The 24,881-nt window shown below is 45.0% G+C and overlaps 1 protein-coding gene across 1 annotated transcript in view; it reads left to right on the top strand.

Annotated features, from left to right (window-relative positions):
* LOC135504835 (SH3 and cysteine-rich domain-containing protein 2-like) overlaps positions 1 to 24,881 on the top strand; it is a 45,588-nt gene that overhangs the window by 13,194 nt on the left and 7,513 nt on the right. Inside the window, exons 2-9 of the mRNA XM_064923727.1 lie at positions 16,082 to 16,445; positions 16,905 to 16,999; positions 20,202 to 20,286; positions 20,553 to 20,665; positions 20,869 to 20,938; positions 23,135 to 23,187; positions 24,179 to 24,267; positions 24,729 to 24,780. Coding sequence (XP_064779799.1) covers positions 16,082 to 16,445; positions 16,905 to 16,999; positions 20,202 to 20,286; positions 20,553 to 20,665; positions 20,869 to 20,938; positions 23,135 to 23,187; positions 24,179 to 24,267; positions 24,729 to 24,780 — 921 coding nt within the window. The remainder of the gene's footprint in view (positions 1 to 16,081; positions 16,446 to 16,904; positions 17,000 to 20,201; positions 20,287 to 20,552; positions 20,666 to 20,868; positions 20,939 to 23,134; positions 23,188 to 24,178; positions 24,268 to 24,728; positions 24,781 to 24,881) is intronic.

Genomic DNA, 24,881 nt, shown 5'->3' on the forward strand with positions numbered 1-24,881 from the left:
ACAATATGCACTGCCCCCCTTTTACGCTGCTGAACCTCTATGTTATTATTTATACATAGTCACTTTAATAACTCTACCAACATGTACATATTACCTCGACTAACCGGTGCCCCCGCACATTGACTCCGTACTGGTACCCTCTGTATATAGCCTCGCTATTGTTATTTTACTGCTGTTCTTTAGTTATTTGTTACTTGTATTTTTTATTTTTTTAAGGTATTTTTCTTAAAACTGCATTGTTGGTTAAGGGCTTGTAAGTAAGCATTTCACTGCTGTATTTCAGAGCATGTGACAAATAAAATTTGATTTGATTTATAACAATAATCTCATTTCACATAACGGTACAATACAGCTCAGCATTTAACACCATAGTACCCTTCAAACTCGTCATCAAGCTCGAGACCCTGGGTCTCGACCCCACCCTGTGTAACTGGGTACTGGACTTCCTGACAGGCCGCCCCCAGGTGGTGAGTGTAGATAACTACATCTCCACCCCGCTGATCCTCAACAATTGGGCCCCACAAGGGTGCGTTCTGAGCCCTCTCCTGTACTCCTTGTTCACCCACGACTGCGTGGCCACACACGCCTCCAACTCAATCATCAAGTTTGCGGACGACACAACAGTGGTAGGCTTGATTACCAACAACGACGAGACGGCCTACAGGGAGGAGGTGAGGGCCCTCGGAGTGTGGTGTCAGGAAAATAACCTCCCACTCAACGTCAATAAAACTAAGGAGATTATTGTGGACTTCAGGAAACAGCAGAGGGAACACCCCCCTATCCACATTGATGGAACAGTAGTGGAGAGGGTAGTAAGTTTTAAGTTCCTCGGCGTACACATCACAGACAAACTGAATTGGTCCGCCCACACGGACAGCATCGTGAAGAAGGCGCAGCAGCGCCTCTTCAACCTCAGGAGGCTGAAGAAATTCGGCTTGTTACCAAAAGCACTAACAAACTTCGGTCTTTATCACCGCCTGGTACAGCAACTGCTCCGCCCACAACCGTAAGGCTCTCCAGAGGGTAGTGAGGTCTGCACAACGCATCACCGGGGGCAAACTACCTGCCCTCCAGGACACCTACACCACCCGATGTCACAGGAAGGCCATAAAGATCATCAAGGACAACAACCACCCGAGCCACTGCCTGTTCACCCCGCTATCATCCAGAAGGCGAGGTCAGTACAGGTTCATCAAAGCTGGGACCGAGAGACTGAAAAACAGCTTCTATCTCAAGGCCATCAGACTGTTAAACAGCCATCACTAACATTGAGTGGCTGCTGCCAACACACTGACTCAACTCCAGCCACTTTAATAATGGGAATAGATGGGAATTGATGTAAAATATATCACTAGCCACTTTAAACAATGCTACTTAATATAATGTTTACATATCCTACATTATTTATCTCATATGTATACGTATATACTGTACTCTATATCATCTACTGCATCTTTATGTAATACATGTATCACTGGCCACTTTAAACTATGCCACTTTGTTTACATACTCATCTCATATGTATATACTGTACTCGATACCATCTACTGCATCTTGCCTATGCCGCTCTGTACCATCACTCATTCATATATCTTTATGTACATATTCTTTATCCCTTGACGCTTGTGTGTATAAAGTAGTAGTTTTGGAATTGTTAGCTAGATTACTCGTTGGTTATTACTGCATTGTCGGAACTAGAAGCACAAGCATTTCGCTACACTCGCATTAACATCTGCTAACCATGTGTATGTGACAAATACAATTTGATTTGATTTGATTTATAAGGTCAATGCAATGTACAGTTTGAAATAGATATGTACAGTATAGCCTGTGAGGCTAGCCAACCTTCTCAATGACAGTGCATTAGCGACAGCTAACAGTCAGTAAAATATTGTCAAAATATCTTTACAAAACAAAAACACCTTACTTCCTGATAATGACAGGAAATACGTCCATAAACAGATGCTGTGCTGCCCTTATATGCCAACTCCCCTGCAAGGTACAAATTAGCAATGAAAGGGGACATGAATAGATGATGATTTGATGATATCTCGCATCGTATGAGTTTGACTATCGCAATATTATTTTTGCACTAGTTGGTTGTACCTGCACCAAAACGCCAGTATTTTTCCTTCATAGATTTTTCCCTAAACTTCTTTTTAAACAGGGAGCGAATGTTGTTTTCAGCACTTTTATTTCCCTGACTGATCAAAGCTAGTTTTCTCGTGGTTCTCTCTTGTCCCGCTGCAGCAGACATATGGTGAGCAATATGTTTGGAACATCGAATCGCAATAAAATCACAGTATCAAATAGCAATACATATAGAATAGTGAGAATCACGAGAATCACAGTACATATCGTATCGGCACCTAATATCGTATCGTGAGGTCCCTGGCAAATCCCAGCCCCAATGAATAGCCATGCTAGCCCAAATGACGACATGTACAGACATCTACCACCTCATGCTAATTGCTAAAGCTGCTTAGGCAGGATTTGGAGATGCTACATATAGCTAGCTCCTCTTCACACATACATACACTCAGACCAAAGCATGCGAAAAAGGCTAAAAATACCCACCACCCCCAGAAAAGCCAGATAGTTTACGCACAAAGCTAAAAGTGAGGCCTGAGAGAACCCAATTAAACTGACAGTGGGTGGCCATTGATTTCTTTCACTTCTATCACAATGATATCCTCCCCCTTAGCTCGTGTATAAAACACACATTTGCATAATACATAATTTGACAATTATCTCCCCTAAAATACGGATATGGCTCCTGTGCTACAAAACAACTCTTTCTTTGCCTTGGTTTTTGTTTCTTGCTGCAAATATATTTAAATGTTTTAAATTTGCTGACAGGACTAGGTCTTAGTTCTCTGTACTTTTAGGATGAAATGTTTAGTCAACTCAGTGTAATAAGTTGAGTGTACTTAAAGGGGCAATCTGCAACTTGCACAATAAGGCTGAAGTTACACAAAGCAACCTTTTAGTTGCAAGTTTTTATTTATTTAACCTTTATAGGCAAGTCAGTTAAGAACAAATTCTTATTTTCAATGATGGTCAAGGAACAGTGGGTTAACTGCCTGTTCAGGGGCAGAACAACAGATTTGTACCTTGTCAACTCGGGGATTTGAACTTGTTAGTAGTCCAACGCTCTAACCACTAGGCTACACTGCCGCCCCGAGTGACATCATCTCGAGCCACTTTCTGTTACATAAAGCAACTCAAACTTGATTAGAATTGCATGCAACAGACAATTAAATTGAAGCAGCTTCTGTCATATTGTTTGTGAATTCTATACCCCATGTCATCTGCTGCATTACATAATGGCTTCACAAATTTTCCAACCGTTTGTTTATTGTAACAGCATGGATATAAACACAATGCAGCCTGTACAATTTAGCTAGCTTGCCAAAATGACATTGCAAACACCAACACAGCTAGCTAGCAATGAGCAATCCAAGATAGCAACTAATTAAGCTAGTTCATGGTGAATAATTTAAGTTGAAACTGGTCAGTGAGAAGTTTAGGTTCACTTTGAACATTACATTTATTGACTGCCAAACCATGTACATAAACCTTTACTAAACATTCTATTAACAATTCTATCAATCATTGTGGTTCCCGCAGCACTGACAGCTGTGTTGACATGACAACTTGGTCAGAGTTCTGAACCTTGGAATGGATCATGAGACAACAGCATTTGTTTTGATTGGCAGTTGCTTTGTATTTGTATTTATTAAGGATCCCCAGCAGCTACTCTTCCTGGGGTCCAGCAACTTTAGGCAGTTTATACAGTTTTAAAAACATTACAATACATTCACTGATTTCACAACATGCTTTGTGACCTCAGGCCCCTACTCCACCACTACCACATATCTACAGTACAAAATGGGTGTCCGAGCTGTGCTCCAGCAGCTCAAATAGACAGCTCGGTCCACTCAACGTGTCAATATCGCTCATAAATACAAGTAGTGATTAAGTCGATCTCTCCTCCACTTTGAGCCAGGAGAGATTGACATGCATATGATTAATATTATCTCTCTGTGTACATCCAAGGGCCAGATTGCAACTAATTGCACAAAGTTGACATTTTTGCAACTGCATGCAACCAAGTTGCAGATAAGTTGCTCATTAGTTGCTGGGGCTGTTTCGGGAATCAATCAAGAAGCAACTCAGTTGCAAGAAACAAAGCTGTTTCGGTAAAAAGCTGAGAGATGAGGCTAGAGAAATGTACCCACTCTCAAATTCATAGAAAGAGCTATGGATACAAGGGGTGCATTCAGTTCGATTGAATGTTTGCTACGCTGCAGAACGGTTTGTACTCAACTACGTTTCCCCAAAATGTTCTTGTGCGCTCTGGAACAGACTTTTGAGGTATGTTTGATCCGTTTGGTGGTGTGTGGCTTGAAGCAATGAGTGAAGCATTTTAAGGGCAGCGGCCATGCTGACAGCATTCCACAACCCAACCCCTCCCAGTTTTTCAGCTGGTCGTACAGTTGAATTGAACGTTCCAGCACGTTTCTTCGTACTGAACGCAGCCCTTGACTGACCATCCATACTATCAAAATTATAGTTTAACCATGTTTTGAGGCCATACAATGTTTGTTTACAATTCTTTTCTTTACAAACAAAGGAGCAAAAAAAAAACATTTTGGGAGCAAAAAGGAGCGAAAAAACATATTTTGGGGTACAACAGTTGAACTAAGTAGTGTGAGAAACAGGAAGTCGACAAGAAATCTAATATGTACTGTAGGACTAACAGCAGCGGTTTTTGTGCTCGATACCTTACCGTTTGTCAGAGGCATGCCGTGTGAACGCCTCCGTAACCCTAATCATTAATTTATCTATGCATCTCACAACACTCTATTTTTAGCTCGCCGCCAAACAACCCTCTGTAGACTGCTCATCTTCAAACAGCCGAAGAAGAACAAGGCCACAATGTCTTCTCTGCCTCTGTCTTTACCATCTGTCTATCTGTCTATCCGTCTGTCAGAGGGAGGAAAAAAGGCTCTGTGCATTGTTTGGGATTTCAAAAGAAAGGGTCTCTCTCTATCTATCTCTCTCTCTCTCTTGCTATCTCTCTCTCTCTCTCTTTTCCCTCCCTGTCTCACTCTCACACGGTCATTCCTCTATTGCTCCCTCTTTCTCTCTTTTCCGCTAATTGAGCAGCCAGTTGTTCAGAGAGAGAGTGGTCTGTGTTTTTTGGAACTATGAATTGATGCCACAGCACATGAGGGAGAGACTGCAGCAATTGAAGAGGGCTGGCATCCCCCAAGGGTCTGCATTTGTTCCTTTCAAATTCAGGGAGACGTGGTAAGAGACAAGGAGCAGAGGAGCACATTTGGGAAGTCGCCATTTACCCTCCTCGCATGTAAATAGGCTACTCACAAACACCCACACACACAGTCAAATACACACACACACATACACACAAACAGTCTCACACTTACACAGGCCTAATCACACACAAAAAAGTTCACACATATACACGCACAGTCTCACACTATACACACACAGTCACTCCCCGTGTGCACACACACACACACACACACACACACACACACACACACACACACACACACACACACACACACACACACACACACACACACACACACACACACACACACACACACACACACACACACACACACACACACACACAGACACACCCCTACCACCACACGTACACCTTTCAGCCCCTGAAGTGTGAGTGGCGAATACAACAGTTATGAGTCAGATACTTCATGCAGTCACTTTGGTAGGACTAATGGTGTAAGGTGTGAAAAACACCCATGAGACCCAAACCTGTCACAGGGCCCTTCTGTTCACAGCTGGCACCCACTGCGGCAGTTCGGGACAATGAGACAAGCCAAGGCACTTAACCTGGCCTTTGCATATTGATATGAGATCCATGTAGCCCGAACCTAAGAGGCCTGGAATTAAATTGAGATTGCTGAATAATGCAAACCTACTGTATAGTGATTAGCCCAGTGGGATGCACTCACAAGTGTGTTGACTGAGGTACTTAGGTGTGCTGTCAGTGGTGCATAATGGGAGTTATTCACAAAGGCCTGCAGAAATATGCAGATTTGCTACTATAACGAGAGGATGAAGGGAAGGTTTAATTAACATGATTGTACATATGCAAACATACATAAAACATGTGATGTCATACAATACTTAAAAAACAGGTACAAATATATAAATGCTGGTTGGCATTTTATGTCATGAATCTTGTTTTGGAGGCAGCTCTGCAGAGTGGTCACGAGCTGGCACAGCCAAAAATGAATAAAAACAGATTTTAAACCTAACCCTAACCCTAACCTTAACAACACTGATAACCCTAATGCCTAACCCTGACCTTAAATTAATCTTTGTTTCCATTAATTTTTTACATAGCCTCTTGTGGCAGCTGGCAGGGAGCGGTGAGGGGAGTGGTAATTGAGGAGAGAGATCTTGCAGGTAGCTGGCTCCACCCCCAAACCTTATATGGACTTCCTGCCCCAACGAGGAAAGGCTATGGGTCTTTAAGCCAGTGCTTGGGGATAAAGGAGGAAGCAGCCTGCACAAGGGGGCAGAGGAGGTGAGAGACAAGAAAGGTATGAAGAGTGAGAGAAACGAGAGCAAAATCTGTGTGATTGCCCGTTGTGACCCGGATTGTTGGATTACCCCCCTTGTGTACCGGACCGGATTGGCTGAGGACCCGAGTGAGGATTACCCCTGGAAAATGGAACCTACAAAGAGAGAGAGGCTTGTAGACTGTGAGGTGATTGGTGAATTCCCCCTTCCTTCCCCCTGTACGAAAATCCCTAAAACTTCCCCGTTGCATTCCAATTTGTACTACTGGTGCCTGTTTTGTTATTGAACTTGGTGACGTGGAAACCCCGCACCCTTGATCTTGCTACACTCTTAAAGATCGTACAATTTAAAAAAAATGTTTGCCTAAAATGACGTACCCAAATCTAACTGCCTGTAGCTCAGGACCTGAAGCAAGGATATGCATATTATTGATACCATTTGAAATGAAACCCTTTGAAGTTTGTGGGAATGTGAAATTAATGTAGGAGAATAACACATTAGATCTGGTAAAAGATAATACAAATCAAAACCCATTTTTTTCTCATCTTTGAAATGCAAGAGGCCATACTTTCAGGTAGTAGTCTATATGTGTAATTTGGCCACCAGATGGCAGCAGTGTGTGAAAGTTTCAGACTGATCCAGTGAAGAATTACCTTACTGCACAATATTTTGTATCAAATCTGCCAGGAGTTTGCTGCCTTGGTCAATTGATACATTTTCAAGTCCAAAACTATAGAGAACTTACGAAAATGCTATGGTAATACAACATTTAAGTTTACACACTCCCAGGAATGTCATACATGATGGATCATTAGCTAATACACTAACTTTCTCATATCTAGATGGTCTGGGCGGGGTGGGTGTGGAGTCAGAGACAGTAGTGGGGTCAAACTTTAGACTCCAGCTCCTACATTTGAACATAAATGTCTTTTACCGAACAAAACTATGCAACATTTTATGTCTGGGACCCTCGATGTAATATTGGAGCTGTGAGTCAGGAATCAGGTTCAACGTTTAATAAAACAACAACAACCAGAAACGAGACAATTCCATGTGGCTATACGCCAGTACGCATGAATAATACCAATTGTTGAGAAAACATAGGATAGTGACATATAAAGCGGAGGAAATTAAGGTAATGAATTCCAGGTGTGAATCATAATGATTGACAGGTGCGCGTAATGATGAGTGCCAGGTGTGCGTAATGACGAATCCCAGGACCGGTGTTTAGTATTCTGACGACGTTGTACGCCGGAGGGGAGGAGCAGGAGAAGATGTGACAGTACCCCCTCTCTGACGCACGGCTCCAGCCGCAGGACGACACCGACCAGAGGGACGACCCCAAGGACACGGAGCGGGTCGGAGTGGGTCGGAGCGGGTCGGTCCGGGCGGCGAAGCTGGAAGTCACAGATGATGTTGGGGTCCAGAATGTCCACCGGAACAAGTCCACCAGATACTGAAGCTGACCCCCATGACGTCGGGGGTCCAGTAGAGATCTGACAGTGTACGCTGGACCCCCTCAATGTCCAGGGCGTGGAGGTGTGTCATGGGGGGCAGTATCAGCTAGGGGACCAGGAAAGACTGGCCTGAGAAGGGAGACATGAAAGAGGGTGATATGCGATAGTGACTGGGTAGTTGTAACCTGTACGTCACCTCGTTGACCCTCCGGAGAACCTTGAACGGCCCCACAAACCGGGGGCTCAGTTTGTTGCAGGGCAGGCGGAGTGGCAGTTTCCTGGTAGAGGGCCAGATGCGGTCCCCAGGATGGGACACAGGGGTCTCACTGTGGTGGCGGTCTGCCTGTTCCTTCTGACGATGGACAGTACACTGGAGTCTCATATGCGCGTCACTCCACACCCCCTTCGCATGCCGGAACCACTCATCTACCGCAGGAGCCGTGGTCTGGACCGGGGTCCACGGTGCCAGGGCCAGCTGGAAACCCAAAACACACTGGAACGGGGTCAACCCAATGGAGGAGTGATGTAGGGAGTTCTGAGCGTACTCTGCCCAGGGAAGGAATCGTGCCCAGTCACGCTGCTGGTCCTGACAGGGACTCCTCAGGAACCTCCCCAGCTCCTGGTTCATCCTCTTCACCTGCCCATTGGACTGAGGCCGATACCCGGAAGTGAGGCTGACCGTGACCCTGAGCTTCTCCAAAAAGTCCCACGGTCAGAGACGATGTCCTCCGGAAGGCCATAATTCCGGAAGATCTGCTGGAAGAGTACCTCAGAAGAGCAAGTAATTTCTCATGACTTGGAAAATCATCAGAGGAGGGAAGATCGGTTACAAAGTCAACGGATAGATGTGACCAAGGTTGCTGAGTCACGGGAAGCGGCAGGAGCTTCCCTGCTGGAGCATTCCGGGGGGACTTGGTTTGAGCACATAGGGGACCCGGAGTTGGTGGCCCACCTGCACCAAGGTGGGCCACCAGTACTTCTCCGCGATGGAGTGGATGGTGCGAGTAATACCTGGACTTCCTGCGACAACAGCTGTGTGTGCCCAGGTCAGCAGCCGATCCCTTATCCCAGTGGGAATGTAGATGCGCTTGGGAAGACAATTCCAGGGTGTGGGCTCCCTCTCTAGAGCCTGGCAGATGTCCACATCTATGTCCCAAACCACTGGACTCACGACTCGGGAGGATGAGATTATGGGTGCCGCCTGTACAGGAATCTCTCCCGAATCGTAGATACGGGACAGAGCATCGGCCTTGATGTTCTTAGAACCTGGGCGATAGGTCAACGTGAAATTTAACCTGGTGAAGAAAAGGGCCCACCTGGCTTGGGGCGGATTCAGTCTCTTTGCTGTCCGTATGTATTCTAGGTGCCGATGGTCGGTGAGGATGACGAATGGTTCCTTGGCGCCCTCAAGTCAGTGTCTCCACTCCTCTAATGCCAACTTCACCACCAGGCGCTCCAGATCGCCGACGTTGTAATTCCTCTTCGCGGAGGACAGTTTTTGGACAAAAAAGCACAAGGATACAATTTCAATGGGTTACCCTGTCTTTGTGACAAAACTGCCCCCACGCCCACCTCAGATGTATCTACCTCAACCACAAAAGGTAGCGTGGGATCTGGGTGTTTTAGCAAGGAGGCGGAGGAGTCGGAGGAGACGAAAGGCCTCGTCAGCTGCTGGAGACCACACCAGCCTATGAGGCCCACCCTTGAGGAGGGAGGTAAGAGGGGTGGCGATAGCGGCGGTTGAAATGGGAAACCCTAAAAACCGTTGCCATGACCTTACCACATCTACCTTCTTGTCCTCCATCCTCACTCCCTGCGGGCTGATTTGATAACCCAAGAAGAATTTAGCCCTCTGGTGGAATTGGCGCTTCTCCGCCTTGACGAACAGGTGGTTGACCAAAAGGCGTTCCAGGACTACTCGAACGTGGGTGATGTGATCCTTCAGGTTGGTCGTGAAGATCAGGATGTCATCGATGTATACAATCACCTGCCGTCCGAGCATGTCCCTGAACACCTCGTTGACGAATGCTTGGAACACTGACAGAGCATTGGCTAAGCCAAAGGGCATAACCAAATACTCATAGTGACCAAACATCGTGCTGTATGCCGTCTTCCACGCATCCCCCTCCCGGATGCGGATGAGATTGTAGGCATTCCGCAGGTCCAGTTTGGTGAAGAACTGGGCCCAGCGGAGCTGCTCGATGGCTGGCGGCACCAACGGGAGAGGGTACCGATACTTCTTGGTAATGTCATTGAGACTTCGGTAATCGATACATGGGTGTAATCCTCCCTCCTTCTTGGTCACGAAGAAGAAACCAGCCGATGCAGGAGACGTGTATGTGCGGATGAAACCCTGTTGAAGCGCCTCTTTTGAATGTAATCCTCCATGGCCTGGGTCTCAGTCACAGACAGAGGGTAGATGCGTCTGCACGGAGGTGTAGCCCTGGAAACAGGTCAATGGCACAGTCCCAGGGGTGATGAGGGAGACAAGTAGCACGGGTCTTGGAGAATACATCCTTTAGGTCCTGTTACTCCTCCGGGATGGTAGGCTGAAGGGAAACCATAGGATTCTCAACTGACTTGGAACCACAGGAGACAGGGAAGCAGGTCTTCCGGCATTCAGGTGACCAGTCTGTGATTTTCATCATGACCATGAGATTGTAGGGTTATGGCGTTGGAGCCAAGGGAAGCCGTGGATGATTTTGTGAACTGGTACACTTGCGATGAAGAAGGAGATGCTTTCCTGGTGATTGGTCTCCATGGTGAGTGTGAGTGGTTGAGTGATGTATGTGATGGTCCCAGATCCTAATGGCCGACAGTCGAGACCTTGATCCGGTGCCGGATCAAGGTGTGTCTCTAGACACAGTATATGAGGAACAGTCAGCCAGAGTGATGGACACTAAAAATAGTCTAGCAGGAAGAGCTGAATCTGGAATACTCACTCCTGGTCCAGGGGATGGAACATCATGTGACCATCCCACTGCTCTAGTGGATCCCAGATTCTGAAATACCGGACACCGCTGGAGCGTGTGTCCTCCTTGCCTACAGTACAGACATAGCCCCAGCTGTATCCGTCGCTCTGCGGCGGAAATGCGTGTGACCCCTACCTCCAAGGGTTCATTCTCTGATCCCGAGTACTCGCCAAAGGAGAGAGAGAGAGAAGCGATGAGAATGCCTACGCTCCAGGAGAAGGTTATCCACGCAGATAGCCATCGCAATGAGTGCGTCCAGGGCGAGGTTATCTCCCCGACTGGCCAGTTCCGTCTGGACCTTCTCGCGCATACCTCTTCTAAATAGTGTGCGAAGCGCCGGCACATTTCATCCACTGGAAGCTGCTATTGTCCGGAAGGTGAGTGCATGCTCAGCAGCCATCTGATTCCCCTTCTGTAGCTGAAGCAGACGCTCACCTCCCTCTCTGCCCTCCGCGGGATGATCGAAAATGCATTTAAACAGAGCCATGAACCCCGCATAGTAATCTATCTCCTCCTCTCCTATCTCCAAGATGGCCAAAGCCCATTTCAGACGGGCATAGCTGACCTGAGCGTGTTGATGAATGGGCCGTTGCGCTGGCTCGCTGGGTAGACTGGCTCTAGAGTATCCTCAAATGCTTGGCTGCAACGTCTCTCAGGGGTGTTTGAGACGCTGCAGATTGAGAAGAACCTTTTCAATGGAAGTCCCCAGTTGAGCCAGCTGGTCATGGTGTTGATGTAGAAGACACCCTTGTTCATCGACCATCTGAGATTTCCGACTTTCCTGCTGCTTCCGGTACACAAGATGAATACCAAATGGTGAGAAAACATAAGAGAGTGACATATAAATGAGACAAAATGATGAAGGTAATGAAGTCCAGGTGTGAATCAGGACCGGTGGTTAGTATACTGGCGACGTCATACGCCGGAGGGGAGGAGCAGGAGAAGGTGTGACGAATCAGAGCAAGATTACTGAATGTAAGTACATTATTTACCTTCCGATGTGAATGTATCCAACCAGTTGCCGTGATAAAAGGGTTTTGTTGTCGTGCACTCTCCTCAAACAATATCATGGTATTTTTTTCACTTTTTCACCGTAATAGCTACTGTTAACATCATTGTAGTCATATTAGCGCACAAATCTTGTTCTGGAGGCAGCTCTGCAGAGTGGTCAGCCACAAAGTAATAAAACCAGATTTTAAACCTAAACCTAACCCTAACGACACTGATAACCCTAATGCCTAACTCTAAGCTTAAATTAATCTAATAGACCATTTTAACTTTGCAGCTGACCTAAGGGGAAACTGCTCAGTTCTGCCTCCAGGACAAGACTCATGTCATTATAAACATCAGAAAGTATTCAGACCCCTTCACATTTTCCACATTTTGTTATGTTACAGCCTTATTCTAAATTGGATTAAATAGTTTTTTCCCACTCACCAATCTACACACAATACCCCATAATGACAAAGCAAAAACGGGTTTTTAGAAGGAAAATAAAATTGGAACTGAAATATAACATTTACATAAGTATTCAGACCCTTTAGACCCTTTACTTTGTTCAAGCACCTTTGGCAGTGATTACAGCCTCGAGTTTTCTTGGGTATGACACTACAAGCTTGGCACACTTGCATTTGGGGTGTTTCTCTCTTCTCTGCAGATCCTCTGAAGCTCTGTCAGGTGGGGAGCGTCGCTGCACAGCTATTTTCAGGTCTCTCCAGAGATCTGGTTCAAGTCCGGGCTCTGGCTGGGCCACTCAAGGACATTCAGAGACTTGTCTCGAAGCCACTCCTGTGTTGTCTTGGCTGTGTGCTTAGGGTTGTTGTCCTGTTGGAAGGTGAACCTTCAACTCAGTCTGAGGTCTTGAGGGCTCTGGAGCAGGTTTTCAGGATCGTTCTGTACTTTGCTCATCTTTCCCTCAATCCTGACTAGTCTTCCAGTCCCTGCCGCTGAAAAACATCCCCAACATGCTTCACCGTGGGGATGGTGCCAGGTTTCCTCCGGATGCTTGACATTCAGACGAGAGTTCAATTTTGATTTCATCAGTCTAGAGAATCTTGTTTCTCATGGTCTCCGAGCACTCCACAAGCGGGCTGAGGAATGGCTTCCGTCTGGCCACTCTACCATAAAGGCCGGATTGGTGGAGTGCTGCAGAGATGGTTGTCCTACTGGAAGGTTCTCCCATCTCCACAGAGGAATTCTGGAGCTCTGTCAGAGTGACCATCAGGTTCTTGGTTACCTCCATGACCAAGGTCCTTCTGCCCCGATTGCTCAGTTTGGCCTGGCGGCTAGCTTTAGGAAGAGTCTTGGTGGTTCCAAACTTCTTACATTTTAGAATGATAGAGACCACTGCGTTCTTGGGGACCTTCAATGCTGCAGAAATGTTTTTGTACACTTCCCCAGATCTGTGCCTTGACACAATCCTGTCTCGGAGCTGCAAGAACAATTCCTTTCGACCTCATGGCTTGGTTTTTGTTCTGCCATGCACTGTCAACTCTGGGAGCTTATATAGACAGGTATGTGCCTGCCTTTCCAAATCATGTCCAATCAATTGAATTTACCACATGTGGACTCCAATCACGTTGTAGAAACAACTCCAGATATTATTTTTGTTTTTACCTAGGCAAGTCAGTTAAGAACAAATTCTTATTTTCAATGATGGCCTAGGAACAGTGGGTTAACTACCTGTTCAGGGGCAGAACGACAGATTTGGGGGTTTGGGCGTTTGAACTAGTCCAACACTCTAACCACTAGGCTACCCTGCCGCCCCAAATGATCAATGGAAACAGGATACACCTGATCTCCATTTCGAGTCTCATAGTAAAGAGTAGGTATACTTATGTAAATAAGGGATTTATTTTTATTTTTATAGATTTGCAAAAAAATCTAAAAACCTATTTTTGCATTGGCATTATCAAGTATTGTGTTTAGATTGAGGAAAATGTTATTTAATACATTTTAGAATAAGGCTGTAACGTAACAAAATGTGGATAAACTCAAGGGGTCTGAATACTTTGCGAATGCACTGTAAATAGGCTGAAATTGCTGGTTCTTTGTGTAAAGTAGATGACAGAACAGAATTCTATGTCGCAAGTCAGGAAATTAATTTGATGTGCTACAGAATTTGATGAAACTTAGGGTTTACTCTCCAGCTTTGAAATACATCGTTTTCAAGCTCATCAAACCATTCGGTGACTAATCGTGCCCTGTGGATGCGGGCATTGTCATCCTATGTGGACATAGCCATCGTAGCCAAAATAATGGCCTAAAATATTTTCTTAATTAACTCAGGAACCTCACCTGTGTGGAAGCACCTGCTTCCAATATACTTTTTAATCCCACATTTACTCAAGTGTTTCTATTATGAAATACATTAAATACAAAAACGAAGTCAAATGTGTAAACGGTGTGGTGGAACGAGAAAAAAAATAAACTAGACTGTTTTGAATGAACCACCAGTCTACCCTATAAAAGCCCATTAAAAATGAGCCTGGATGCAGCTCGGGGTAGAAAAGCACGTGCAAGAGGTGCTCGCTAATGGGTCAACAGAGAGAGCGCTCTTTTCATCACTCAAGATAATTGGTGCCAGTGGAGCCATGGCTTAAGGGAGGAAAAGAGGAACCCACTCAACGTTATTGATGACCGTTTCTCCGAGAGAGCGCAGGCTCCAAGAAGCTTCCGCAGGGGCAGAGGGAAACGATTAAGGTCAGGGTTATGGTTAGGACAGGGTTCTCCAACCCTGCTCCTGGAGCTCTACCGTCCGGTAGGCTTTCACTCCAAATCTAATCGAGCACACCCGCTTCTAATAATTAGCTGGTTGATAAACTGAATCAGGCTAGTTATAATTGAGTTTGGAGGGAAAACCTACAGGAAGGTAGCTCTCCAGGAGCAGGGTTGGAGAACCATGAGTTAGAAGTTAGGTTCAGGGGTTTGTGGGTAAAGTTAGGATTAAGGTTAGGGTTCAATTAAGGGCTCAGCGTTACATTTAGGATTAGGGGTTAGGGGAATATAGGAGTTTGAATGGGAGTCAATAGTTTGGTTCGCACAATGGTAGTAAAACAAACGTGTGTGAGTGTGTGTGTGTGTGTGTGTGCCTGAATGTGTGCTCTCTCATTCCGTAGGCCATTCTATTGATATATGAATCTGTGGCTTATTATTATACCATAGGACCTCATTGCCTTCCACTCCCCATAATCTTATGCCATTAGCAGAATCGTAATACTGCTGCCAAGATGCCTGGGCAAGTCCACTGAAAGTGAGGCGGCCGGATGAGTGAAATATCAACCCAGTGTTTGTTTCTTGTTGTGCATCAATACATCACAGTACGGAGGAGCAGACCGGTCAATAAACAAATCAAATCTGAATTTTAAGGAGTATTGACTTGAGTTCCCTGGATCTGCTATAATTCTGATCCAAACAAGGCAAGTGTGGTGTTGTAGGACAAGGGCAGTCAGAGGGTACTGCAGGGTCTCTTTCTCGCTTCCCTCTGCCTCACTCCTGTCACCTTATTCAAGTCAGAAGAGCTGTTGCTAGCTGCTGCTAAAATGATAATATTTTTTTAAGAGGCCATTAGCAAATTCTGTGGTCGTTTTGTTTTCATCGTCACTGAATGAAGGAATAAATAAATGAATGGATGGATGGAATGAATGTCTTTGATCCAGTGGGTTGAACACAGGTCATGACCAGGGATCTTGTGTAGATGTGAGTGGCTGTGGTCAAACCCAGGTCTCGTGCCACAAGACTATGTTAGCCTGCCGCGCTATAAACTCATATGCATTAGCTTGGGAAGTTAACACAATTCTTCAGGTCTATGGCAAGGTTACTCATTACTCGAGAGGGGTTCACCGAACCACCTTCGTTATCATTACATGGAGACAGCAAAGTAATAGTGCTTTGTCAAATTGTGTTCGAATTCTGGAGTTGCTAGGTGCATACATGGATCTCAAGTTACGATTCAGCCCTTAATGAGTGCACCCTGCTATTCTGAACAATCACTGTCGGTGATTTTGTCATTCCCCAGCCCTTGTCTATCCATGCTGACCTAATGTCTCCACTCCTCTCTTTCCACAGCTGCAGCGACTAAAGCGCTCCTTGTCCTTCAAGTCAGTGATGCGCAGCAAGAGCGTGGACAACTTCTTCCAGCGCCCCAGCAACGGGGAAGTCCGTCTGCCCTCTGGGATCATCCACGAGCCTCCTCTGACCTCCTTGCCACCACCCTTCGGGGAGACGCCCCTGACCTGCGAGCGCTCACCCTCCCTCTCCCCTTCACTCAGCCCCAACCCCTCGCTTTCGTCCCGCTCACCCTCCCTCAGTCCCTCCCTCTCCCTGACCTCCAAAGCCCAGCTCCAGGGCCGGCTGGTGAAGACCCACTGTTTCCAGGAGCACGTATTCCGTCGGCCCACCTGCTGCCAGCAATGCAAACACGTGATCCAGGGTAGGTCGATTCAGGTCCAGTACTCCCTTAATGCAGTGGCATGAAATGCAAATAATCTTCTGGTGGATCATGTCACATAAAAGCTATTCTCTTTGGGCAGACTACTGACTACTGAGAGACAGTATGCACATCCAACACAATCTATCAATCCCATGTGATCAGTGCAATGTTTCCACGAGAATTTGAGCTCTTGTGGCCAAATGGCAAGTTAGGATTTTGATTGAGGATGAGTTCGAAGTAGATGTGGCTAATAATCACACTGTCCATACACAGTTGCCTATAACATCTCTCATCAAAAGGGTCTCACTTTGACATTTTATAACCTAGTCCTGGTTGATTGATTGATTGATGAATGGATTGTAGTGTGTGAGCTGAGGCTACTGTCGTGTGTGGTATGTACAGTATAGTATAGTAAAGGAAAGTACAGTACTGTAGTAACCTGGCTTCCCATCTGTGCAGGGAACTCCAAGCAGGGTCTGCGCTGTAAAGCCTGTAAGCTGGGCGCCCACCTCTGGTGCTCCTCTGAGCTGTCCCAACAGCCCTGCACAGGAAAGGTGAGTCAACTGCCCTAGATTCAGATTTCCCCACAGCTGTCTTGTACTCAACCATTACAACCTAAGTAGTGGACTGTTCTAGAGTTGGATATCTACTGCTTTCCGATCCTCAACAATTACGGTCTAAATATTATTATTTTCTTGGGGGGGGGGGGGGGCTTGCGGGGGGCTGAATGTAGTCTCAAAGTCCCAAACGTGTTAGAAGAGGATGAATGTTTTTCCACTAGAGGAGCTAAAAAAAAGAAAAGAGAGGATAGAAATAGAAAGATAATTGACAACCTGACAAAGAGAAACAGCTGAAGAAAAGAGAGAAGAAGAGGATGAGTGAGAGCCATAATAAAATGATCCGCAATGACTCTGAATTTCTATATGTGGAACAAAAGCCGAGGCGAGGGCTGAGGCAGATAGCGCTGTTCTGCCCCCCCCCCTCCCCCCATCCATCCCCCTGTCACCCCCCACTCACCATCTTCTTGTATGGATCCGATTTTCTCAAGTCAGTTGGAAAAATCAACATCTCCCTGCACCAGGCGCTGGTACTAATTCAGTGTGAAATGCGGTGTGTTTGAGGTGCTCACAGTTCCCGCGGGACGCGACAAGGCCGCCAGCAGCAAAACTTGTTGTGTCAGCTGCATAGTCATAATGGAGGAGAGACAGCAGCAACATGCTACAGTAGCTTGTACATACGTTTAGACGCGTGTTACCCCCCAACCACCCCTGATCAGTATGTAATGAATGTTGGTGGGGTTTTTTAACCTTTATTTAAGGCAAGTCAGTTAAGAACAAGTTCTTATTTTCAATGACGGCCTAGGAACAGTGGGTTAACTGCCTGTTCAGGGGCAGAATGACAGATTTGTACCTTGTCAGCTCGGGGAATTGAACGTGCAACCTTCCAGTTACTAGTCCAACACTCTAACCACTAAGCTACCCTGCCGCCCCATGTCACTTGTGTCACTTTGTATGCAAATTAAACATGGCCCCTGTGGAGTGGGATTTGAATTTGAATTCATTTTTAAACTTTTAATTCATTTAATTTAGTGACGTTGTCGGCGTTCTTCTGTTGTAGAGTCAATTACAATGTATTTAAAAAAATCCAAGGACCAAGCATTATGAAAAGCAATGTGAGAATTGGGAATATATGGTGAGACTGGTAATTCACCTAGCCTTCAGATAGGCTAGATGAAAATGTCCACCATATTGCTTACACCTATCCTCTCTGATCGACACAATGCCTAGGAGATAGGAGGTGGGGGCTTGGAGTTAGGAGTGATGGTGTCAATACAGGATTGGGCACTAGTCTCGTTTGAGGTCAAAAGAGGGGCAATTGTGCGTTTGTCCAAAAGTGTCCAAAAAATCTTAATCGGTTGGACATCTTGGAGCCACATTGAATCCAGCCAGTGGGAATATCATCAAAGGTGCATTAGTAATCCAGCCCAATCCCCAGCCCAGACCAATAATTATAATAAAGGCACCATTGGGGTGGGGAGAAGGGATGATTCGGTAAGTTTGGTTCGTAATTCCACTCCTTTCAGCTTCACCCCCAAATAATACAAAATAAAGGTTGTCGGCCAAGATTAACGAGCAAGAGTTTTGTAAACACAACTAGTTTAGTTATCTATTCTCTCTAGTTCTTTCTCATTCTCTCTCTCGCTCATTCGCTTGTTTTCTCTCTCTCTTTCTTTTTCTCTCTCTCTCGCTCTCTTTCTCATCATCGTTTTAACCAATCAGAGGTGAAGCTGTAATTTGGACGGGGACGAGGAGGGCCCCAAGATAAGCAATAAGAGAAGCAATAAGCGTTAAATTGACTTTAGATCACTCCAGAGAAAGTAGAAAGTCACCCCTCCAATTCCCCACATGCCCTGCTGAGCACCTTGGGGCCATCTTGACAGCCAATAGGAACCTCTCGTCTCATTTATCAAAATCTCACGGTGGCGCATCCGTTATAACATATCCGTTATAATGAGACTAATCTAATCAAATGCAGAGAGGATACTCTGCTCATATAATAACTTAGGATTTATGTTTCCAAAACGTTATATTTGGAAGAAGTGAGACTGATCGACCAGCTATCGCCACAAGACCGCGTCGGCGCGCCAAACTACTAAACCAAGGCATTAGCTCTTGGAGCCAACGCGAGTCTCCCCGCCTTGGAGGAGGTTGCTCGTGACGGTTCATGGTTCACCTTTTATGAGTATGGTTGACAATATTTTGTCGATGACACTGCCCCGGTCCTATGTTATGCTTTCAGTTATCGGTTCTCATCACAAGACTGTGTTAGCCCACTGAACTGAACCCAAGGCATTACCTCGGAAGCTAACACAAGTCTTTCGGGTCTTGGGTAAAGTGACTTATCACATTAGCGTGGTCCTGACACCTTATCTTCCCCTTTCTGTATAAGCTCTCATCCAGCCACTGATGACAGCTGTTGATATATGGATATATTTTACGCCATGATGCCCGCAAAGATGAAAGTAGAGCTATGCTGCACCTGGGGCGGGATCGTACAGGAAAAAACGACGACACAACACTGCTCCCTCTGTCAAACACAAAGCGTTCAATGACTCAGATCGACCTTTGAGTTCTATTCCGTTCCTATTTCTAAATCAGAATCCGTGATTCATTGCCTTACACGTCCGTGGACTATTTTAATCCCAACAGCTTGGGAATTACTGTGGCGAATGTTGGTTTTCTGTCAAACGACAATGCCGAGGCTTTGTTGTGCTTGTCTAGCTGACATTGGGTGTGAGATGTGAACGATGCTGTATAGATAGACATGATAAGAGAGTGCAGGTACAGTTCACTGGAAATGCAGAAGGCTAAGAATCGAGTTCCACCTGTCTCCTTGTTCAATTTACAGTGAGCCCCGGGCCACAGACTGCAGAGGGAATATCATACACAGTCAGCATCCGCTCTGCACACACGTATGCACGCACAAACATTCACACATGCACGCGCACGCACACATACATTTTCATCTTCCTTTGTAAACCACAAGACTATCCGTTTACGGTGAGAAAGTTTCTGACACTTGTGTTTGTCCGCCTTTCGCTGCTTAAAACACATTCAGCTGATAGGGAAAGAAATTGTTCTTAACTGAATTGCCTCGTTAAATAAAGGTTAAACAAAATGAATAAATAGGGACAGTTATTCATCGCCTCTCTGTCTCTTCTCATCCCACTCTCCTTCTCTCCTTCTCACCTGCTAGACGGGGGCCTTTAAACGGAACTTCAGCTCCCCTCTCTTGACTAACGATATGTTAGGGGTGGTCAAGGAAGCTCCACCATCGCAAGGTGAGTGAGTGTGTATGTGTGTGTGCGCGCGTGCATGTTGCTTGAGGGATCAGCGTTGATGCTACATATAGACCTTTAGTTCATTCCAAGATCTGGTCTTTAGTCTGACACATTGTTTTGTTCTCTCTCTCTCTCTCTCTCTCTCTCTCTCTCTCTCTCTCTCTCTCTCTCTCTCTCTCTCTCTCTCTCTCTCTCTCTCTCTCTCTCTCTCTCTCTCTCTCTCTCTCTGTGCGTGTGTGTGTGTGTGTGTGTGTGTGTGTTTCTAGAGTCTGATAAAGGGGGAGTTGACCCTGTGTATGAGGCTCTGCGTTATGGAACGTCGCTGGCACAGATGAGTCGCTCTAGCTTCGGAAGCATCACTGAGTCCCCCATTCATAAGGTACACTGCTTACATGCACTTGAGTTCATTGATACAAATCGTCTATTTGACATTTTTCTCACTATACTTAAAAAAGCAATGTGTTTTAATATACAAATGCTAACAATAACAGTTCAAACTGATCAGTATTTTCCCAGCTTCTTTCCTTTTGCACGCTGTCTTCTTCCCTCTCTGACTTGGCACCTTGTTCTTGTCTTCTTTAGGTGGAGAGAGTAGGGGAGGGACTGGAAACGCAACCAATCGTTGAGGAGGAGTTTGTCCCAGAGACTGAGAGTGAGTTGGATCAAATTCCCCACAATTTACTCACCCCTAACCTATTACCTGACATCTCACCCCAACATCTCACCTCTAAACCTCTCACTTCTAACCTATTATTAGAGATGGAAGAGGAAGTGAGACATCCCACTCTCTGTTTTTTTTCTGGTTCATATACATTCAATGAACTAAGCAGACCAGACCCATCATTGGTATCTATGGAAGACACACCCCGTTAAGTGGATTAGAAATTACAATTTTTTTCAATGGTAAACGGCCAGAGTGAACAATCTTTATTTATCCACCATCTTTGCTATTATTCCTAACCCCTCCCCAATGTTTCCTCTAATATTTTTCAGCACTGAGCAAATTTCAGGTCTGCTGAGTGCAAACTTGAACCTTGTGAAATATCCGTGCAACTTCCGGCGCCCGTTTACTGTGAACACTGAGGCTGTACCTGCTTTCATTTACAGTTTTAACAGTGGCTAAGTAGACGACTGTGGCTATTTGATCATAATGTAGGCCTACCAGAGTGGCCTAACATGAAAAACAATGGAGAAAAGGCATCCCATAACATTTTAACATGGAAATAGGGTTTCTATCATTCAGCCTACAGTAATAGCCAATGTGTGGTGTTTGATGCAGGCCTACAGGCCATGAAACACGCAGGGCTTGACATTAACCTGTTTATCCACTTGTCCTTCAGACAAGGAGGTGACTGAACACTTGTTTTGTTGTTTGATGCAAGAAACCACTTTACAAAATAAAATGTATTATTATTCCTATACCATTATTACAGAGAATCAGACAAATTATTCTACCCTCTGCCTATTGGCTACTTAGTATGACTCGCTTTTCAAAGATGTCTAGAAATACACGGTTTGTACTCTTGTAGGAAGCAATCACTCCCACATTGCTAACTACAAGTTAGCTATTACTGGGCTAATAACGCACAAACTAGCAAAGAATATGAACAAATGTGCACACGTGGCTAAATGCTGCTCCTGCATTAATCTCTAAAGAAGCGCATAATAATCACAACAACCCATGGTGTAAAACAGTCCAGTTCAGAGTGAATGGCACAAATCCATATATGGCAAGGGTTCATTTGCATATAGGCCTACTGCAGCTCTGATTGGTTATGGCGCACCAGTCTGTTTAGAGTACGGGCAATAGAATCCTATTCCGATGTGTTCTGCCTACAGCAAAATATTTTGCATAGTTAGTTTTGCATACTAATGCATGCATCATTTGTTTTGTTTTGGTATGTTAAAATGGAAAGTAGTTAATATTGCGTTGATTCTATTTCAATTCCCATAGTAAAGGCAAACATTGCTAATGTTAACTCACGGGGGAAACTTTAGCACTTCATGCTTCTCTGCGCGACTTGATATTTCTTCCGTGCATGGCAGTCCCAGGGAAGCAGCGCCTGTGCACTCGCGTTGCTTAGAGGAAACATTGCCCCTCCCTATCCTTTCACTCTAAAGCACCCTCACTCCAAACCCCCAACACCCTGGGCTTTAAATGGTTGAGTCAACCTATTTCCTCATTATTTCAAACTCCTTTATCAATGTCATGTCATTTAAATGTAATTCATGTAATGTTATATATGTAATGTTGCATCAACGTGACTAGTTGGTTGAACTTGCAAAAAGTCAAACCTGGACTGTCAACCATTGTCCTCCTCTCCTGAAATAATCTCTTTCATTATAGACTATCATTATACCCATCCATTACACAGAGAAGGCCTTCCATTGACAAAACTAGGTGATGTGTCTGTCTGTCTGTCTGTCTGTCTGTCTGTCTGTCTGTCTGTCTGTTCATGCGTGTGTGCGTGTGTGTGAGAATATGCCTGTGTGTGTGCGTGTTTGTGTATGCATGTGTGTGTGTAGTGAATTCACCAGTGTTTTTCCATCTTCAATAAATCCGATGATATAAAGTACTGTGTATGCTTTAACTAACTGACCTTGTCTTTGTGCTATACTGCAAAGTGACAAGACCCCCTCCATCTTTCTCTCTCTTTCTCTCTTTCTGTATCTCTACTCTCTTTCAATCTGTATGCTCCCTCTCTCTCTTTCACTCTCCCTCCCTCTCTCTTTCTGCTCCCACTCTCTTTCTCTCTCTCTTTTCCCCGCTCTCGATCTATCTTCTTTTTCTCTCTCTCTCGTTCTCTCTCTCTCGTTCTCTCTACCCCCCCCCTCTCTCTCCCTCTAGCTCTCAATCCTCCTGAAAGTGAGGCTGATTCAGAGGACAGGGTCAGTCTGAAGGTGCGTAGTCAGCATATCTCTTTCTCAAGTGTTTCCTCTTTCCATTTCAACCTTGAATCCCACTTCACCTCTAAATGTAAACCATCCCTCTATCTATCCCTCTTTCAAACTCTGCCATCAACCTCCATGTGACTTTTTGTTCACCCTGTTTTACTAAAATTGCATAGGCCAATACAGTACCATAATAGTGTAATATATGCTATTTACGATTGATTGCCATCCCAATGAGTGTACCCCCTTTCCTTCAGGCCATGGATGAGGCATGAAATGACATCAAACCAGACCTGAAGTATGTCAGGCTTGGATTTCCCCAGGCGCATGAACAATAAGGATATTTACTGCGATTTTGATGAGAACCTATGGCCAAATGCTCAAGACAGGCTGGACTCAAACTAGTGTCTGCTAAACATTGTCTCTTTTATTTCTTTCATTTGATCACGTTGTGAAAGATGTCGACAATGATCACACCTTTGGTTACACATGGGACAGAAATGACAGAAATGTTATGTTCAGTAAATTTGAATGTGTAGTGCAAGTGTATTGCCTAAATTGAAAACAGTGTAATGTACTGTCATTTACAGTACTGAAGCATACTACGTTCAATGGGCAATTTTTTAAACATGCATATTATATTTTTTGGTATTGGATTAACTGGTTGTTAAAATAACTAAATTGAGAAGATTATTATTATTTTATTATTTATTATTAGATATCATTATTTTGTGTTTTGGTGAACCAATGTACTCATTATATTTCACAGTAAATGTATATTTTGGATCAATGGTGAAAGATGTCCACAAGCAAAATGAATGCACAATGAAAGGTTTTTGAATGCAAGACCGGCTGCATTACAAGTGTTACCAGTTTGGAAATTTGTAGTAGGAGGTTTGAAAATTCACCACACACATACTTGTGAAAACAGTACCAAAGTGATCAAATGAAATACAAACGGTGTGTATTAGACTCATTTGGTGTGTGCGTGTGTGTCCAGACTCCAAAGCGCATCGACGTCCACTCTGTACACACCTATGTGGCTCTGTACAAGTTCATCCCTCAGGAGAAGAATGATCTGGAATTACAGTGAGTTAAATACATAGTACTTTTGTGTGTGTGTGTGTGTGTGTGTGTGTGTGTGTGTGTGTGTGTGTGTGTGTGTGTGTGTGTGTGTGCGTGTGCTTATGCGTGTGCATGTGTGCCTGCACACGTGTTCGGTCATCTTCAGACAGAAAGTCAGACTTCGCATTACCACATGAAAGGTTAAAAGTTAGAGGTAAAGAAATGGGCAGTGATGAAGAATGGATGGAGGGAGAAATGTATGTGTGTATGGGGAGGGGGTATTGTCGCAGTGGGCAGGTGAGAGAAAGAGGAGGGACAGGTGTGCAGTGCCAACACATCTCTCAGACCATCTGCCTTCTCACTGGGGGTCTGAGACGTAACTGGCAACGCTGTTGGAGCCACAGACTGAGAAGGACAGGCAGCCGGGAATGTGTGTGTGTGTGTGCGTTTGTGTGTTTAATCAGTACCTGTTGTTTCCCTCTCAGACCTGGCGATCGAGTGCAAGTAACTGATGACTCCAATGAGGACTGGTGGAAGGTGGGTGAAAAATATATTTTTTTGTTTTGTTAGAATACTTTTTCTATCTTTCCGTTCTTCCGTTCTTCCGTTCTTCCTTCCTTCCTTCCTTCCTTCCTTCC

Source organism: Oncorhynchus masou, chromosome 18, assembly GCF_036934945.1.
Source record: "Oncorhynchus masou masou isolate Uvic2021 chromosome 18, UVic_Omas_1.1, whole genome shotgun sequence".
In the NCBI taxonomy this organism is placed as follows: domain Eukaryota; kingdom Metazoa; phylum Chordata; class Actinopteri; order Salmoniformes; family Salmonidae; genus Oncorhynchus; species Oncorhynchus masou.